The sequence below is a fragment of the Sphaeramia orbicularis genome, chromosome 2 (assembly GCF_902148855.1).
Source record: "Sphaeramia orbicularis chromosome 2, fSphaOr1.1, whole genome shotgun sequence".
NCBI classification, from domain to species: domain Eukaryota; kingdom Metazoa; phylum Chordata; class Actinopteri; order Kurtiformes; family Apogonidae; genus Sphaeramia; species Sphaeramia orbicularis.
The window spans coordinates 8,159,874-8,180,832 of NC_043958.1; the positions used below are offsets into that span (position 1 = coordinate 8,159,874).

The 20,959-nt window shown below is 37.6% G+C and overlaps 1 protein-coding gene across 1 annotated transcript in view; it reads left to right on the forward strand.

The window, feature by feature from the left end:
- Positions 1-20,959, forward strand: part of LOC115430565 (cholecystokinin receptor-like) — a 73,358-nt gene that overhangs the window by 28,951 nt on the left and 23,448 nt on the right. Inside the window, exon 3 of the mRNA XM_030150654.1 lies at positions 19,147-19,408. Within this exon, the coding sequence (XP_030006514.1) occupies positions 19,147-19,408 (262 nt within the window). The remainder of the gene's footprint in view (positions 1-19,146; positions 19,409-20,959) is intronic.

The window sequence follows — 20,959 nt, forward strand, 5'->3', positions numbered from 1 at the left end:
ATCTATCTATCTATCTATCTATCTATCTATCTATCTATCTATCTATCTATCTATCTATCTATCTATCTATCTATCTATCTATCTATCTATCTATCTATCTATCTGTCTGTCTGTCTGTCTGTCTGTCTGTCTGTCTGTCTGTCTGTCTGTCTGTCTGTCTACACACACACACACACACACACACACACACACACACACACACATATATATACATGTATGCATGCATACAAAAACAACAAATGAAAGAGCACTCTAGAGTGTAGCAGAAAAAAAAAAGAATTAAATGTATAATGAAATAAACAAATTGCACCCCCCCCCACCCCAAACCCCGCCTCACCTCAGCTCATCCAGACCAATACAAAGTAATGGTTACTTATGTATTGTAAAGTACAACAACAACCACAGGCACACATTCAATTGGACAGTACCTCTGAGTTTGTAAAATAACAAATAAAGGTTTGCCGTTTGTGGAAAAACTTTTATATGTACATTTTTTAAGTCCAAACTTAAACCAGTCATGCTAAAAAACAGCTGGAATTATACCAAATTGTCTTGTATTAAACAAAGAAAAGAATGTGATAATGGGGTAAATAAATTTTGCTTGGCTAGACTTCTAAAAACTGGAATAAGACCACAGCGGGAATGAACTAGAAATGCTGCCAAAATGAGTAGAAGAAATTGTGCAAGAAAAATGAGCAAAACAATATTTTTTCCTCAGCTGGAGTGTTATGCAACTGCAAAACATTCTTTCACTTGTTGTTTGTGAGATCACATTTCTTATGAAAAACATGCTTGGGAGGATTAATTTTCTTTTTAGAAAAGAAAATTAGATTCTTTTCCCCCCAAAAAATGTGCTTTTACTTTCTTGAAATTCTTTTAATGTGGCATAAACCAAAGTTTCATGAAAAGTGTGGATGTTTTAAAGGTTAACCCTGAACTAAACTGTAATATTCCTTCATTACAGCCAATTAAAGCTGCTCACATCAGTAGAAAACCATAAATACTTCAAGCTGCCCAAGTTCAGTTTGACAGTGTGAGGGATAGAAGTATTTAATTGGCTGAATAAACATTAAATAAACATAGAATTTGAGGAAGTGGCAGCGATAACCTGGCGCATAAACTGTATCCTTCTTTGCATTTAGAGCTGGAATGAAATGGTAATTTGAATGGAGATGAGCTCATTATTTCCAGTGCCATACATAACAAGCAGCAGCCATGCTTAATAAAGCTAATAGGAACTGGGGAGAGATTAATTTGATTAATTTTAGTGTGAACTGGTCAGTCAGCGGCTTGTGACTGGGTTAATAGGTTTTCAGTCAACATATCAACCAGTGTTTTTCAACCTTGGGGTTGCGACCCCACGTTGGGTCACCTGGAATTCAAATGGGGTTGCCTGAAATTTCTAGCAATTGATCAAAATAAAAAAAAAAATACTAATAATAAATATTTTTTTAATGATTCAATATATTTTTACATTCAAAACACCACACACTTTTCCTAATAAAATAAAGTTCAAATAAAAAATGATAGATATTTGTGTAAAATACTATTAGCGGCCTATAAAAAGGCTATTACCAAAAAATGGTGCAGATTAGAACCACTTACAACTAAAAACTGGATACAAATTGTGAATGGAATATTTGAGATGGAGATTCTGACCCATAGACTGAGGACTCAAGAAGAACAGTGTCATGATAAATGGAAGAAAGGGACAATTTTCATTTCAATGTCACATTACTAAAAACAATTGTTAGTCACAAAGGTTTATTGTGGTCAGTGTATCCCAAATGTCCCTTATTTTTGTTTTGTTTTGTAATGTACAGAAATCAAACAATTAAAATAAAGTAAAAAAAAAATCAAGCTCAAGTAAAATGCAGGATATGATATCTGAGAGGGCATATCTTGATTGACGTGATCATGTGACTGCGTGCATTACTATGCTTCAGCCTGCCTGGACACAGTCACAGTCAGAAAACTGGACCAAACAGAGAATGGAAAGATTTCTTTGCCCGCCTGGCCCCACTAAGACATCTCCAAGAGAAACTGAGAAGCAGACACCAAAAAGGTGCATTATATACATGATATAGCCTAAATGTAGTCTAAAATTAATGTTTATTTGCAAAATAGCATAGCAAACTATTACATGATCAAAAACAAATTAATTTTAGCAAAAAAAAAAAAAGTCTCAGTTTTGAATGTCTGGGGTCGCCAGAAATTTGTGATATTAAAATGGGGTCACGAGCTAAAAAAGGTTGGGAACCACTAATATAAACGCTTCCTTTCCCCGTTGCTGGAGGTTCAATTTAAGAAAAACACTCCAGGAATTTGCTCAAAAACCTAACAGGAGGATTTCTTTCTAATGGGTCTTTCTCTGGACCTTACTTTGCCTGTTAGACAGTATCCATCACCCTGAAAGTTCTTGAACAATCACACATTTCCAAGAGTGTGACTTTGCGATGAGCTGACTGACTCCCATAAGGCCAGAACTGAGGTGCCACGTGAGGCCCATAACGGGGCTGAAACCGGGATCCGCTGCAGTCCTCTGTCCTCTCAGTTCACTTTAAGCTTTGAATGGTTGAGAAGAGCTGTTGAATGGGGAGGTCCACAATCCTATTATTGTCTCAGAAATGCAGTGCACCATCTGTGAGGACAGGGCTGCTGGATCTCCTTTTCAATTACTGCATTCTCTGAGCTGTGATAAGGTGGAGAGCAGGAGCGCTGGCTGACTCGGACATTAATACAAACTTCTTGCTATCGTGCTGCATTGTCTTATTTCATTCTTGTCATTTCTTTCCAGATTGAGCCTCAGGCTAATTTAACTGATAATGAACATCTGTGAAAAGATGACTCTTTATATGAAGACTTGCCTTTCATATTACAGTGAGTTATTGCTCACCAGTATGTCCTCTGCTGCAGATATCCCATCCTAACTACAGCTAACTTAAAACTATGTTATCACTGCACAGCACAGTGTGGGATTAAATAATGAAATAGTGTGGGGTTTTCCACAGAGACACGAATAAAGATCTCCAATCTCTCAGTTTAGTTTGAATCAGTTCATTTATTTTATTTTATTTTTTTTGTTTCAGTGTTAGTTTTTGACTTTCAAAAAGGTCAGGAGAAGTTTTATGCAGTAAAATTTTAACAAAACTTTGAACCATATTGAAAAATGTAGAAGCAGAGATAAGTTTCCATCCAGCTGTTTTAATTTACATTTTCAATTTGTACATGAAAACTTCAAAAGAGGAAACAAAAAAAAGTGGAAAAGTTACACAAGAAACAAACAGAACATTTAGAAAAACTGCAACAAATGCTACCATGTGTGAAAAGCTGCAGAAGCAAATGTAAGACTAAGGCAGGTGTCAATGCACAATTCAGATTTTTTGGTGAAATCCAGTTTTTTGTGTGCTTGTTTATTATTACACATTAAATGCGACTTCCATCAGTTTTGAGTATGAACTGAATGTGACCCTGAAGTGACCCACATGCGCAAAAGAGGTCCTGATGTAATATGTGACCACGCAGGCATGCAACTATGTTTACAGAAGGAAATATGTTTTTCCTTCGGCTCCTCCTCCTGTTTCACAGAATTGTGACGTTTGTTGCATTTCAATGACATAAAGGTTGGATAAATGTGACCTGGCCGTTCAAACTGGAGTCACATTGTAAAATAACGGATATGTATCGGATTTAGGACCACATATGAAAGTGGCCTGGGTCAGATTTGTGCTGTTCAAACTGTCTTTAACAGATCGTAAACACAGTCACATATGGGCAAAAAAATCAGATTTGGGCCACATTTGCCTGGAGTCTGAATGTAGCCTAAGACTTTGACAAACTGTTGAAGACCTTTTTCTAGACTTTGCTATGATTCAGACCAGCCGTGCTTTTCAAGAAAAACTTAAAGCCAGCATCAGGTTACGCAGAAAGTTTGGCCTCCTGTCAGCTCATTCACTCTGAAACACTGTGCATAGGCAAAGAATTAAAACGTGATGAGTATTATGATGATGAACCATTTTCTAATACTCAGTTCACATGATCTTAGTGGATGGAAATGCATATTTTCATTTGTTAAGTTTGAGGTACATTTGGGGGATGGAAATCTGTCTAAATGTAAACAAACAGGAAGGCTCTAGTGAGGTTATTGTTAACAAAACTGAAAAACTTGCAGTTTAACAAATGAAAAAACAGCCAAAGAAAGAAAAAAAGAACTGTGTGAAATAAAACTGGAGAATATACAGTATCTATATGACTGCGGGCAAGAGGAGGAAGTTATGATTAAGTGACTGATAAACATGGGGACCGAAGAGACAGGGCAGATAAAAACATCACAAAATATATTCACTTTGCACAACAAACTACCGTCCACAACAGATGAGTGTCTGTGTTTGGGGGTTCTACCTCATCACGTCAATGTCAGCTCAGTTTGCCTTCTTATGTGAGCTTTTCAAATTGACTTCTACTTTTATGGGGGTTTTTTTCCCCCCGAATAGCTTATCACCTTCCTCTATAAGGCACCTCGTCTTATCTGAGTCACATTCAGAGGAATCCCAAATGAGCCTGTAGCTGCACAGTCCCATCAATCCCTACCTTCTCCTTTGCATATCCTGGTCTGTGTCACAGGGGCAGCAGAGATATCATCCCTCCAACTTGTCCTGGATCTGCCTGTAAAGTTAGTGTTGTAAAGTTAGTGTTAAGTAAAGTTAGCGTTGCCTTTTGGCTCCGCCCCCTCTTCTTCACAACAGACTGATACTGCGTCCATCTGTGCTCCATCCTTCCCCATTCACCACAGCCTCAGACTTAGAGGTACTGATCTTCATCCTAGCTGCTTCACACTTGGCTACAAATCACTCTAGCGTAAACTGGAGGTCACAGGGCCACATCATCTGCAATGAGCCCTCCACTGGGAACGAGTGGGACTTACTCCTGGTAGTGTGATCCAAGCTAATACACTGGTTGTACAGAGACCAGCAGGCCATGAACCCCATAGTCCCAAACACCAACACAGGATATCATGAGGGACAGAGTACAATGCCCTCTCCCAGGGGTGCCGCTACCAAATATGGGCCCCATAACCGCCTACAGAAATTGACTATCTTCTCAATCTGGTGGACGGGGGGGGATACACATGGGGGTGCGGTCCATAAACAACATCACTTATGATACCGTGAACATGCTTTCAAAGTTTGCATCTCAACTTCTACACCTCTCTTATACAGTGGATCTTGCACACATTTTTCACAACTTCTATATCCACTGGGCCCCCCCCAAATACTGCGGCCCATGAATTTGTCATGTTTACCCCCCCTTATTGGCGCCCCAGCCCTCTCCAGCTCAACCACGCTAATTTATGGAATAAAGATGAAAGCTACAGATACATCCTTAGTTGTATGAACAGTTTTAGACCAGTGTTTGTAAAGCCGCTTTTTTCATGTTTTCCATTCTCAGTTTTGACTATTTCATTGCTCTTTATTACCCACATATCCTGCACAAACCAAGGCCTTATCGCAGCAGTCCAGGTTTGATTACATCCATGAGGCATCAAGAGCAGGTCATTCCCTTTCATTTTCATCAAAATCATCGGGAGTACTTGTAGTTATGTAGCCCCTCATTTCCTGCTTCTCTCCATTTCGTCCTTCAAATAAATGCACAATGGATAACAATGATAAGATTTATAAAGCTGCCGTATTTTAAGGTTCAGTGAGTAATCTTTTGTAGCCTGTAGAAGAGCCAACTGAATATCTGTGGAGAGGCATTTGGTTCTTTATTCATCAATCAAATAGAATAGATTTGCTCAAGCAAAAGTTTTTAACTCGCAAGTAAAGAGGACTGATTTAAAAGCAAAAAGATTTTTTTTTTTTGATTGCCACTTACCGTTTTTTTTGCTCTTTGCTCTTTTTTGGTTGCAAATCTATTCTATTTGATTGATGAATAAAGAAACAAATGTCTCTCCATAAATATCACCCTCACCCCCACTACTGTGTATAAGACCCTTGCTTTTTGTTTATCCATTTGGGGCTTTTTTGTTTGCTTTTTTATAATTTTTTCATTACACAGTAGATAGTGGTAATGCAGATAAAGAGAGGAAACATGTAGGAACATTTCATGAAGAGTTCAAGGTCCTGGAAACAACACGATTACGATGATTATTATATACTCACAAAACCCTAATGCTGAATATTTTCTTCTATTTCTGCAAATAGATCGGTTTAAATCTGTTGCACATCCTGTTTCGATGCAAAATCATCCAGATTTTAAACTACAGATGTCATTTTTTTTTACCGGTCTAAACTAAAATCAATCAGACTTCATCCTAGTGTCTGCTACTGCACTGTCTAAGCGAGGCCATAGATCAGCCAAAGCCTGTCGATACACAGGGTCATTGTGACGATACTCATCTATTGATTTTGCTGCAATCCTGCTCAGCAAGCTCATCTACCCTTTGCAAACTCATATGTTAGCTCACGCCCATTAGACATATAATACACCATCCATCCTTCTGTTCACCCATTGGTCCGTGCATCCATTCATTTGTCCTTAGCTCAATAATCATGTGAGTCATAGCTTCTACTGTGTCGCTGGCAGTTGGAGATCGATGTTGCAATATTCTGTGTGTGTGTGTGTGTGTGTGTGTGTGCAGCCTTCAATCACATTTGTATATCTATGTTTGTGTTTTTGTCCCTATGATGCAATTACAGGCCAACTTACCAGTCCAGCTCGCCCTGAGGTGTAGTTTGCATAATATATTAGTTTTCGGGTTTTCAGTGCTTTTAGCAAACTTTTACGTACATGGCTGCAAGGGCATCTGGCTCCTGTAACACATTAATTCTATTTTGAAACTTTAATACCTTCAGGGTTTTTGGCGAACTTTCAGTGAAACATTCAGAGAGTTTAGATGCCAGGTGGAGTTAACCAATAAAGACCCAGTGCTACTTTTGTGGCAGTTCCCAAATGAGTTTTTCTCTGTTTTTAACCTTTCTTAACTGATTTATCACCATTTATTCTAATATTATCCTCTGTATTCATGTATGAATCAGGTATTTTCCCTACATTTAATTCACTGATCATGAAGATGTTCATAAAAGCTCAGATTAAAGTTGAGGGTTATTATATCAAAAACTGAGAAAACTGAAGACAATGTGAAAATTTGTAAAATCTATCATTAACTGAACATAAACCCAGTGTCTCCATCCACTGTCATTAATCTAACTCCGTGGGTTTTACTGGTGAATCAGTGTTGTCGAAGATGTTCACTACAGAGCTTCTGAACATCCAAATGGGTCATATCTAATGACCATGAAAAGGTGGAAAACTGCATTTTACACCAATTATTTACATATATTGATAGGATTAGTGGATCAACAGGTATTGAACAGTTTAGATCAGTAGATGGTTTTGTTTGCCGGTGGATGTTTGGGTCTTTATGGGTTAATACGTGCAGTTTCAGCTGAGGTTTGTAAATATTTTCTCTCAGGCTCCACTGAAGTCGACGTGTGAAGGGAGACCCTCCACTCAAAATGGACCAGCTTTTCTCAGAGAAGCGAGTAATCAAGCAGCCTACTGTGAATGTTCACTCGATTAGGTTTAATGAACAAGAAAAAGGATTAGAACGCCTTCACAACACAGGGGAAAATGTTAGTGTTCGGTCGGTTAGCAGACTGGTAATGAACTTGTCCTGGAACATGGCAAAATATCGTCTTCTTCTCTATTAGCCTCTCCAGACTGCCAAGTGTCAGGGAGCAAGTCTTTGATCAGAACGTCTGTCTGAAAATGTGGCGGCTTGAACAGACTTTCAGCACCAAGACACATCAGACATGCATTTAATGGAAAACTGTCTGCTCTGTTTAATTTACAGGCAGAAAAAGGATGACAGAAAGGAGCACAGAGGAGCTGAAAGTACAGTTTCATAAAATGATATGAAATAAAATTGAAGTTAATGGTTTCCACCTGCAATCATGATTTTTGCGGGAGACTGTGTTATATTGTTATGACGGAAGAAGAAGAACAAGACCAATTGAAACATATTAATTTTATGATAAACGTCTCTGAAATGAAAAATATATTTCAATTATTGATATACTACACATCCTGTGTCCTGTCATTCATGTCACTTTTTATTACAGTTAATTTTAACTGTATTTAGGCATGGCAAGTTTATTTGTGTAGCACATTTCAGCAACAAGGCAATTCAAGGTGCTTCACACAGGACATTGAAATACAACGACAAGGGAAAAAGAAACACATTTAAAACATTATAAAAGAAACATGTAAAAGGTGATTAAAAACAGCAAGTAAGAAAACAACACATAAAACCCAAAAATATAAAACACACACATATTAAAGTAAGAGCTGCAGTGCAGAGTTTCAAATGAGAATATAAAATTTAAAAAGTAAAAAGCCTTTTAGTCAAAGGCAGCAGTGAACAGGTGAGTCTTTAACCTGGACTTAATAGAACTCAGACTCTCAGCAGACCTGATATTTTCTGGTAGTTTGTTCCAGATATACAGAGCATAGAAACTGAACGCTGATTCTCCATGTTTAGTTCTGACTTTTGGAACACAGCAGACCTGCACCAGACCACCTGAGTGGTCTGGATGGTTCATACTGGACTAGAAGGTCTCTGATGGATTTTGGGCCGAAACTGTTCAGTGCTTTATATGCTAGCAAGATAATTTTAAAGTCTATTCTCTGAGAGACAGGGAGCCAGTGTAGAGACCTCAGAACTGGACTGATGTGGTCCACTCTCTTGTCCCTTTTTGTGTGAATATGTTCACTTTCTGGTTAAAATGAGCATGTTTGTGGCTCCTCAAACATTTGCTCAACCGGTGACATGAGGCTGTGTTCTCATTGGATCCCTGTGATGTTGGGATTCTACTTACAAATCTGACTCCACTTCTCTGTCCCTCACATTCATTATATTGGTTATTACCTTGACCATAAAACAGACCTGAAACAGGATTTAAGAATAACAATGAGTCAATCATTTAATGAACAGTAAACAAACTTACACAGATCCGTGGTCTCCCAAGGGTACAGAGAATCAGTTTTCCAGGCCCACAGACATAAAGTCTCCAAACACAGAACCCATCTCTCTGGATCCCTGTCCTCAAGAGCCCAGAGAAACCTTTTTTCTCATCCTTTACAGTCATACATAGGGTGTTGTCTCTTTCTGGCCTCAACCAATAACATTGCGCCTCCCCCACCTTACATCTGTCACCCCCTGTCCTTACCCCACAGACCTCGTAAACTCTTCTCCTTATGTATAATAAAACAATAAACATTTCACACCTAAAAACTAAACTAACCCACCTGTGTCCCTTTGTCTGTGTTTTACATTCCACCTTTTTAAGCTTGTTACCTTCTAACACAACTTAAAGCAAATCAGCAAAATACAGAAATCACAGCTATTATATAACTGCTGTATTACATTCCAATTACGAAACATAGTTATGATTATAACATATTGCATTCTAATTATATAATGCTTAGGGTTTTTTTATATGTTCTTCAACTGTATAATTCTAACAATGTATAGTGAGATACAGACACTTTCTGAAGTCCAGAATGAACATAAAGCAGAGGGTTAACCTGCTCCAAATGTCACAGGTAGCAGGGTTTAGTCCTCATCAGTTCCCATCAGGGACTTAAGTATAACAGGGTATGAGGTCCAACATGACTTTGCCACCTAACCACTTGACTTCTTCAGTGCATTAAGGGATGGAAGAATTTTAATCCCACAAGAAAAAGGGTTTTATTTTTTTGTGGAAAAAACAAAACACTAAAATGCAGGCAAACCTTAGTAGAAAAATTCGAATCATAAGCTCATGTTGAGTATTATCAACTGAGTGAAATATTAAATATAAGTCTCTTAACACAAATTGTTCATATTCTTATTTACACCTCAGTTTAAAAAAAAAAAAAAAAAAAAAGATTCTGCTGATCATATTAAAAGCAGAAGACTGACTCAAAGTGTTGGCGCTGCAAAACTGCAAAAGCACTGTCACCTCGGGATTCAGAAACTGTCGTCTTATTATTTTCAAGCCACAGTTATGAAACAGTTTGACTCCCTTGTTATCACTCTCACACACTTATTTTAATTGGCTGAGAGCAGTTTTTCAGAGAGCATTGCATCATGTGTTGTTTGTAGCGTTCATGTTTTGAGGCTTGTAAGCCATTTAAGTCTGTTTATAGTTACTTTCAACACTGAATGCATTTGGTAAATCCACTTCATCCTGCAGGAGTTTGTGTAGCATATTTTGCTGCTTCTGGGGAAATACTAAGAATCTGTCACACAACTGTTATTTTTAATTAATTGCAAGATGTCAGTGAGAGGATTGGCTGCATTGGCTATCATATAATGTATATAATTATGGACGGAGGCAGAAAAATCAGGTGGAGATTACTGCACAAAGTGAGAATTTTATTTTCCTTGGTCAGGATATGTACAGTCAGTCCAGCTTGGATTTAAAAAGCTGACCATTAATACTGAACAAACAATAACTCAAACTATGAATTATGAAAGAGCTGCAGCATCTGAAACTGACCACAATGAACATTTGAAAGATAAACAGTACCACAGTGCTTCAGTTTCAGCTTCACAGTTTGTCATGTCTTTTATGTATTGGGATCGTCTCTCTCAACTCACCATAGATTTTTTTATTAGTACGTTTTATTTTTATCAGTTGCTAGAAATTTCAGGTGACCCCATTTGAATTCCACGTGGGATCCCGACCCAAGGTTGAAAAACACTGGGTTAGCTTGTTAATAACCTATTCCCTTTTAGCCCTTCTATATTTGAAAGCCAAACACTTTGTTCACATTTGCATTTTGTTCTTAACCTGTAGCCTAATTGTCGTTTGTTACTGAGAGCACTTTCCCTCAGATACTGTAAGTTTTTTGTTTTTTTTTTGCTATTTCTGACATGCTGCAGCCTATGTTAACTACCTCACCCCAATCGATTGGCTTGAAAATTTCACACATGGTAGCTCTGTCCCATATCTTGGACCACCACATCTATCTCCGGTTTCTATCAATTTTTAAATGATCCTCACCACTGGAAGATAGGCCAGTCGTGGTGGACCTTTTGTGATTTGATTTTCTCAGAAATAAAGGCAGCGACAGTTCTGCCATTCACACACGTGCTGCATAACAAGAGAGCACATTTTCCATTTCATTTCTAAATCCACTGTATTTCTTGGCCCTTCCTGAACTCAGATTGGCTATTTCCACTCATTATTCATTCATTCCTTTTTCATATTAGACCTGTTTATACTCTCATAATAGAACTGACAGCGCTGACTCTGAAATCACTTCCACTCCACCACAAGTAACTTTGAAATGACAATAAATAATAATGAGAGAAACATGAATCCACATCTGGGGAGTAGGTTTCACCAGCCAAGGAACTGAATTATCACATATGTAGCTACACATGATGTCATTATTCACCATGGCGGGCATCATAGGACACCTCTCATCTTGTACTTCATCTTTTATTTTGATAAATAATAGTGTTTCTTGTGGCGTCTTGTGTAGTTTTCCCTTACAACTGATACTTTCATTCACTTCAAAAAATATCAAGATGTATTATTATTATTATTATTGCACATCCCTGTTTCAGCCAAAGTGTATAACATTTATCAAGATTAGATTTGTCTGTATCTCCCAGCTCTACATGAAGCTTTATTGCTTATATAAAACACAATTTTTCCATCTTCTTTTTTTTTTTTTTTTTTTTGTGAACAGTAGTAGTGCTGATCTGAGACCCATGTTGGCCTCCTCTAGCTGTAATAAAACAGATGGTCAAGTGGATCTGACTGAAATGTTTAAAGATTTGATGAATTCAGGCCTACAGCTCAACAATAAATCGAATCCTTCAGACAAAAAGCACATCACTCTGCTTGATATTTCTTAGGGCTTTCTGTATAAACATCGATGTCACTGATTCAAATCAATGGAGAATCTGTGCCATAAATCAGCCCAAAGTGCACTTCTCCTTCAGAATAGATGTGCACAGTGTCCTAGCAGTTAGTCTTTGTAAGTGCAGGTCTGAATGCTGTTCATCTGAAAACCTGTGGCTCAATTTCACTTCACCCTCCAATGGGTCTATGTAAGCTGAACTGCTCATCTTCATGTACGGATTAATGGGAAAAATTGCGTATTATATTGTGTTGAGCCAAATGTAATAAGCTAATGTTTTCAGGGGTTGTGAAACCATCATTCTTCCGCCTTCATTCCTTGAAATTATTGTTTATTATTAGTTCTCCTTCTTTGCTCTTTTATTGTTGTATGAAAAACAGAAAAAGAGCAGAATTTACTCTTCTCTGTGGCCCTCATTTATACAATCAGTGTTAGCTGGAGCTGTGGCTGGGCATGACCGCCTTCGAGCATCAACAAAAGAAAACCCCCTGTGTGTGATTTGGTTTCGGCTTCTCTGCGTCTGTGCTCAACACTTGAAAGAGACGTGTGGGTGTGAGAGCCTTATTGTGCGAGACGATTACAGTGCCAGCGCACAGTTAAGATCTGCATGTGTTGACTGTGCCACCTACCTTCTTCCACTGAGTCGGAGCTGGAGGGGGGGTCATTCTGCTTGACCACTACCATTCAGTGATGAGCAGGCTTATGCTGTTCTATTTCTGCATAAATATAAAGATAGCAACTTTAAAGAGTGATATTTAGCTTTTTTTTTTTTTTTTTTTTTTTTTTTACTTCCCTGTGGTCTACATAAACTGTAAATGCTATGCTTGGGTCTGAATTCTTCATTAATTCAGCTCCACAGGTCTATCTTCAACCCTATGTTTGAGTAATGACACCTGAAAGGTCGTTTTGAGCACTGGCCCTTTAAATGCAAATGAGCCACTTCACGCCCCACCCCCTCCAGGTTGTTGGCTGTGCTGCTCTGTCCCATTCAACCAACAACTGAACATTTTAGGTTATCAGCTCGAAGTTTGGACATATTTTCAGTTTTTACTACAACTGCTGCTGCTGATAAACAATTATGTTGTACTTTGAAATATTCTTTGGAAGTCTTGACTTTATATGTGCAAATGTCGTGACATAACTAGTTAAATACTAACAAATTAAGCAGGAATTGAAACAGGTTGTGGAAATCCACTCGATTTTTGCCAAAATTAATATAAAGATAGCTTTGCAACACCTGGAGGGTTCAAATTCAGACTTTTGGAACTATTAGGGTCCAAATACACAAATAAATGAAAGCAGTTGTAGCAAAATATGACCCCTTTAACAAAAGTAATAAATCTAACTATAGTTCTAAGATCATAGGAAGAGGGCTTTATGTTTTAGCTGTGTTTATGTTTTGTTTCTGTTTTTGTTCACGTCTCTTTTTGGATTCTGTGACTCAGGGAAATGCACAAGAATTCCAATGTACCTATACTGCGATGTATCTGTGCAAATGGCAAATAAAGTCTATTCTGTTCTATTTAGTACACATCTACAGGATGGGTGAAAAATAACTAGGCATTAAAAATTGGTAATAAAATCCATATTCCTATTATAAATGTATTGAAACAAATGGTACATGCTCTTTATTACTTGGGAAAATGAAAGTAAATCTTCATATTTCAACGTAAGCACCGGTGGTATCAACCAGTTTCCTCAAACGGTCAGGGATGGAATGAACAACCTACTGAAGGATGCTGTCTGGGATATCATTGAGAACCTCCTGAGTCCAAGAATAAGAAATAAGACAACAAGAAAATAAGAAATCCCCATAATGTTTTCGTCATGACTTCAGTGATACTAAAAATTCTATAAGCAATTTCTAATGCCTAGTTACTTTTCAACCCTGTATTACAATATCATTACATTTTGTCTTTCAAACAAAAACTCTCTAAAAAACATAGTCTTATAATGCTCATCTGAACAGCTACAGTAAAATCACCTCTGATTTCTGTATGGTTTGTGTTGTCACTAGCTGCACTAAATATCTGTTTGGAATCGGCCAAATAAAGTCACAAATGTCACATGTTATTCTCAACTATTAATCAGCAAACAATCAACTTAGCAAAGATAATAACATCACATAATAACTTTATATCTTTATAAGCCTCTTAATCAAACTCACCAGTGTTGAAAAAAATGCTGCCATTTCAGCATCAAACCCCATTTTTTTAAATTTAGAGTTGTTTCCAGTTCAATTTTTTTCATCACTTTGTCACTTTGTTTGACTCTGAAAGTTGTTTCTTACCAGTTCTCATCCTCAGCTTGGACATGGGTGCCCGACAAAGTGACTCACTACTCCCTCTAGTGGCCACATACATTTACACAAACATGTCAACCCGTAGCTATGAATAAATTCAGCTCATATCTCTGCAATGCAATGTACTGACATCTTTGACATGAGATCATTGAGCATTGTAATGTTAATTATTACATATAGATGCTTTAAAGTGCGTACTTGCTTGTAATGTGGTGCTTAAAGTAAGACACAGAGCTGCGGTGACTGAGATCTGACAATAAAACTTCACATGAGTGATATAAAAATGCCGAAAATAGCCAGACTTTCTTGTTAAATGTGCTTTTAGAGGTGAACGCTGTGCTTAATCGGCAGCATCAGAAGTTTATCTGTACTATTTTTACCCAGAATCAGCTTTTATTTGTTCACGTTGGCCTCGACACCAGCTGTTGTCAGAGCTCTATCTTGTAGTGGATTCAGTTTCTTCTCTGTCTTTTTTTCTTTTTTTTAATTTCAGGGGCATCCAGTTTTACCTACTGTGCCTGACTGGGGACTGAGTTATTATCTGCTAGACTAAAAATATATAAATTACTGTCTCCAAGGAAGACCTAAAAACCTATGTATCTAAACATTCATCATAAAAAAAAAAAAACCTTTGGAAATGACATCCCAGTGTTCATTTCTCAAATGCTGACATGTAATCAGACATTTTACTGCCAAACTTCTGTAGACACTCATCTTTAAGGCAGAAGATGACAGCATTGGAAAAATATTTATGGATTTGCAAGCCATGCTGCAGTCAACAGTCTACATTAGCATTTTAAAACCCATCTTCTCCAACCTACTGCATTAAAACCTCACCGCTCCAGTCGCATACATCAGTCATAATTTCTTGTTTTGTCCAATAGCTGTTTCGTAACTAGGTTTTCATCCACTAAAAAGCAGCATTACATTAGAGAAAACCGAGACACAGTTATCTCCTAGGTTGTTGGTGGAGCCTTGATATAGATGTTGTTGTGTCATGAGAAGTTTGGAAACAGAGGTAGACAGACATGAAATGACCTGACCTCTACTATTCACCGGAATGAGACATTGTGGACTTCGGCGAGATCGATTCTGATATGGAGCACAATCTGTAGTTCGACCTCTCTGTGTGAGTGCGTCCTAGCCCAGTGGTTTTGATGTAGTATCCTGTCAAGTTTCATGTCTGTACAGCAGCAATAAAAAAAAAAAAAATTACCCATCTTACAAAGAGCTGAAATGCTTTTAATAATGCACAGTCTATCTAACCGCTCTCGCAGCATAAAAGACATTCAGTCGTCTTTTTGTGATAACGATGCTCTCTTTGTTCTTCTCTATCTCTGTGTAAGTGAGTGTCTTTGTTCTGTTCCACGGGAGTTAGATAAAGCCCTTTCCTGCTTTCTTTCTGCATCAAATCCCGCAACCAATCTCCACACAGTGCTCCGGCTTTAATCCGTGTATGCAGTTTCTCTTAAAAAGTCACCTTAAAACCTCACCGGTGAACAGGCGATGCTGTGTTTGATCCCAGGGTGGATAAATGTTTCTCAGGACAGGCCAGCACTCGGATATGTTTCCTGTAAATTGATTTGTGCCATGCTCACAGCCATATGCATAATGACTTCCTCCCCTGAATGATAATACAGAGCTATAGTTCAGACAAGGCGCGCCCTTCCGCTGTGAAGGAACAATGGGGATTAATATAAGACAACATTTGATGTTGTTGCTTGTTGAGCAGAGGATCAGTGCATTGGGTTTATTCCTCGAGGTCTGCTTTGTAGCTGCTGGTGACACGCAGGTATGAGTTTATTAATGCTATTTGTCTCACCGTGGCTCACCTTTAGCACACAAGCTGTGCACTGAGCTCCTCCATCTGCAGCTTATGCATATTCATACATGCAAATACCACTTGGCCACGGATCGTCACTGAAGGAATGTTGCTCATGTTGAACCTTACTGACAGCGTCCTTGCACTCTGTTATTACATCAAGAGGAGAAAATGACATCCTCAAGTCAATTTACTGTTTTTCCTCACCCTGTCTTTATGGTCTTAATTGAGTAGTTCTCTTATTAATGTTTCAGGTTATCTATTGAATTATGGAACCAGTGATGAACTTCATCATCTGAGACAAAACCTAATAGAGTTGGGTGATAAAACAGTAATTATTGTCAGTGTGATGTATTTTTTTTTTACATTCTTCCAATAGTCGCTGTGTTGAATTTTACTCATGTGTATTTAAGTGTTAAACCAACTTTTTATCATTATAATTGTTTTGACTGTTTATCTGTATTTCTGTAATGTTCCACTGCCTATACCTGTCAGGTTCTGGCCATAAATGTGAGTTCAAACCACAAATAGCCATCTTTTATATTGTTTTTGTCTTTTTGTGTAAGATCTTACATTGTGCTCATTTTTTTATTGCATCCAAGATGACAAGAACATTTTTCAGTTTTTTTTTTTGTTTTTTTTTGTCTTGTTATGCACTTTACAAACCATTTAAAACTGTAAATATCTTCATCTTCAATTTTCACTCAAGACTAAAAACTAGGGATTTTGACTGGCATATACTGAACAACAGAACATCCAAAAATAAGACAAACCAACAAACATCTAAAGCAACTGCAAGTAACACAATTCAATTTAAACTCGTTTTTTGGAGTGTGGACACATTTCTTAACCAATAAAGACCCAAACATCCACCATCGACCAAAAGCATCTACTGATCTAAACTGTTTAATACCTGTTGATCCACAAATTTTATCAATACATATAAATAATTGGTGTAAAATGCAGTTTGTCATCTTTTCATGGTCATCAGATGTGACCCATTCTGTAGCAAACATGGAAACAGCATAATCTTCTGTAACATTGATCCACCAGTAAAACTCATGGTGTTTGATAAATAACAGTGGATGGACACACTTGTTTTATGTTCAGTTAATGATATCGTGGCTGAAAAGGTCAGTTTTCCTTCAGTTTTCTTTGTTTTTGATATAATAACCCTCAACTTTAATCTGCGCTTTTATGAACATCTACATGACCAGAAATTAAATATAAGACAATTCATGATTATCGCTGAAAAAAACACAAAATACAGAGGGTAATATTACAATAAATGGCGATAAATCACTTCAGAAAGGTTGAGTAGTGAGAAAAATTCATTTGAGAACTACAACAAAAATCACACTGGGTCTTTATGAGTTAAGAACAGATGTCAGCGATGTTTGCTTTCTTGCATCTTTTGTCAAACGGTGCTGTACCGAACCCTCAGAGCTGCCGTGGAGAACCTTTTGTCTTATGGTACTATGCAGAACCATCATTGGATCACCCAGTTCACATTCTCAAATGGTCAGGCCTGCCTATGTCCACATTCCTCAAGCAGTGGGAGGACAAATGCATCCTGGGACACAGTGAAGGGCAGCCCACACAGCTGACGTCTTCTATTAAAGTGTTATAAGTCGTCTGAAAATAGAGCACAGAAATGCATTATGAGATGTAGTGTAGTAGGTGTAATGCACAGCAGTGACACTTCAGTCGGGTTACTTGAAGGTCCAATCATCATTGAAGCAGCACAAGTGATTAAATAATTTCCTCTGCTTTATTAGTTTTTCCATCAAGGGGCTTTTCAACAGACAAATTATCAAATCCAATTCTATCTATACTGGAAATATCATAAATCACACCTTGTTTTATGCATCTTTTACTGATAATAGAATAAATATGTACAAATATACATTAAGGAGGATATAACAGGCTTGTTTTTTCTTTTATCACAAAAATCAACAGAATTTACTACTTTTGAACTCTAATGTTATGCCGCTACTATCAGAAATATGCTAAGAGATTTTGGTTAAATCAGTGTTTTTCAACCTTGGGGTCGGGACCCCATGTGGGGTTGCCTGGAATTCAAATGGGGTCGCCTGATCAAACAAAACTTACTAATAAAAATATATGGTGAGTTGAGAGAGACAATCCCAACATGTATAACACATGACAAACTGTGAAGCTGAAACTGAAGTACTGTGGTTCTGTTTATCTTTCAAATGTTCATTGTGGTTGGTTTCAGATGCTGTAGCTCTTTCATAATTTATAGTTTGAATTATTGTTTGTTCAGTATTAATTGTCAGCCTTGTAAATCCAAGCTGGACTGACTGTACATATCCTGACCAAGGAAAATAAAATTCTCACTTTATGCAGTAATCTACACCTGGCTTTTCTGCCTCCATCCGTAATAATATACATTATATACCCTAAATTTCGTCTAAAATTAACATTTATTTGTAGCATAGTATAGCAAACTATTACATGATCAAAACAAATCAATTTTAGCAAAAAAAAAAAAAAAAAGTCTCCTTTTTGAATTTCTGGGGTCACCAGAAATTTGTGATGTTAAAATGGGGTCACGAGCCAGAAAAGATTGGGAACCACTGGGTTAAATGCTTTAGATGCTAATTTTTGGACTGGATGTGGTGGTTAGGAAAAAATAAGAAGGCAGCAAAACATTTCATTCTGCCTTCACTCTTTTGATGCTTTTTTTAAATTCCATAGGAAATGATAGCTTGCACTGTGCATTAGGGAATTAGATGGGATTAAGAAACTGCTGAGCTCAGATCAGACCGTGCTTGTTAAGTCTGTTTTGTGTCCTAAACTACTGTTATTCCCTTGTTTTTTTTTTCCTCATGATTTTTCCTATTCCCATTTTTATTAGTATTTTATTATTTTTATCAGTATTTTATATTATTTTCTAAATGCTGCTGATAAGCGGAACCTGAGTACAGTGTTTTGTTTCTGTGTATTTTATATGCTGGAATGACAAATAAATTTGAATCAGAAATTTGAATCTGATGTTGCCTATTCCACTCTCACTTATGATAGACTTAAAGGAAAGTCTGAACAGCACCTTAACGTTCACCTCCTTTGCCTCCTGCAGGGATCTCTGTCAGCATCTCCACCTTCAGCCTGGTGGCCATCGCTATTGAAAGGTACAGTGCCATCTGTAACCCCCTGAAGTCCCGGGCCTGGCAGACCCGCTCTCACGCCTACCGCGTCATCGCTGCCACATGGGCGCTGTCGCTGCTCGTCATGGTGCCCTACCCCGTGTTCAGTGTCCTCAAGTGTTTCCCCAAGAACAACGGGACGGTCGGCCACATGTGTCGCATGCACTGGCCCAGCAACCAGTCAGAGCAGGCCTGGTATGTACAGCTGGTCTGTCATTGTTATAATATGTTGGTTCTCTGGTTTTGGTGTCTTAGACTGATTAATGATGCTTATTAACCAATTATGGGCTAGAAATAATATGTGCACTCATTAAATTGTTCAACACAGAACATTCAGAAATGCTATAGAGAACATTTGACCTGTGGTGCTACATAGAACCCTCAGAGACATTATCAGTTTGTGTAAATGGCTAATTAACGTATAACAGAGCACACGTCATAAAGATAGAAGAAGAAGCAGCTGACGGTCCAAATACAGTCCACCGCGGACATGTAATACACCCCTTTTATCACGGACCCGGGTGGCTGTCAACAATATGTGCTGTTTCAAAGTACTAAGATACAGTCGTGGAAAAAATTATTAGACCACCCTTGTTTTCGTCAATTTCTTGTTCATTTTAATGCCTGGTACAACTAAAGGTACATTTGTTTGGACAAATATAATGATAACAACAACAATAGCTCATAAGAGTTTAATTTCAGAGCTGATATCTGTCCATTTTCCATGTTTTCTTGATAATAACCAAAATCACTTCAGTTCTTACATCAATAGCAATAAAACAGGGTTTATAGGCATTCCATGTTTTCTTTTCTGTCTGTTTTAGTCACATGCTACACACAGGAGTTAGTGCTTGATTGCATAACCATTGTTTTTGATGACTTTTAATGGTTCAATAATGGTTTTTAATTTTTAAAATATGATGTTGTTAGTAGGTTAATGACATGCATCGGCCTCCACCTATGTCTCATTTCCTGTTTAAGTCATGGCTTCGTCCTTAGCTTGTACCCTGTCCATGCTGCTAAGCTTTGTGAAAGCAGGTGTAGTAGTTTTTGTGTAATCTTGCTGACAGACGTACATACAGAGAAAATACAGATGATCACATGCCTCATCAACATGGTCATAACACACTTCTATTATTCAGAATGTTATCTTCTATCTTTATGTAAAATGTTTAGATGTGGAATTAATATTATATTTATATGCATGGCTTTCATTCTTTCAGTGTGTTTCCACAACCACAGTAGGGGTAAGAGACTCAATAGATGTGCGAATGGAGTCTCTCATTAAACGGGATTTCAGCTCCCAGAAAATTTACATAGACTGTAATTGTATAATTTACATATGCATTACCTTGACACAAAAAATATAGCTTCATTTTCCAGCTGTGTACTTTGTACTGAATGTAGATTGAACGCAGATTGCATGCTGATTTTGTCATTATGAGAATGTCTGACATTTCCTCAGCAAAGCTTCACTGCTCCACTGTTCATGTATTCTGGCAACTTATCAGTTTTTAACTTATTTCACCCTGTGCAACATTCTTCTGACAGATTTAGTTAGTTTGAAGATGATAATAACAATACAAAACAAATCAAGCTTAAACATTAAATCAATGGTTTTTTGAGTTATAAAATTTCCAAAAAGCAGAATGTAGTCAAGCTCACATTTCATGTTTATGAGCTGCTATCGCCTCCATCACCAAGGTTTCATTTCCAGGGTTCCCGCGGGGTCTTAAAAAGTATTTT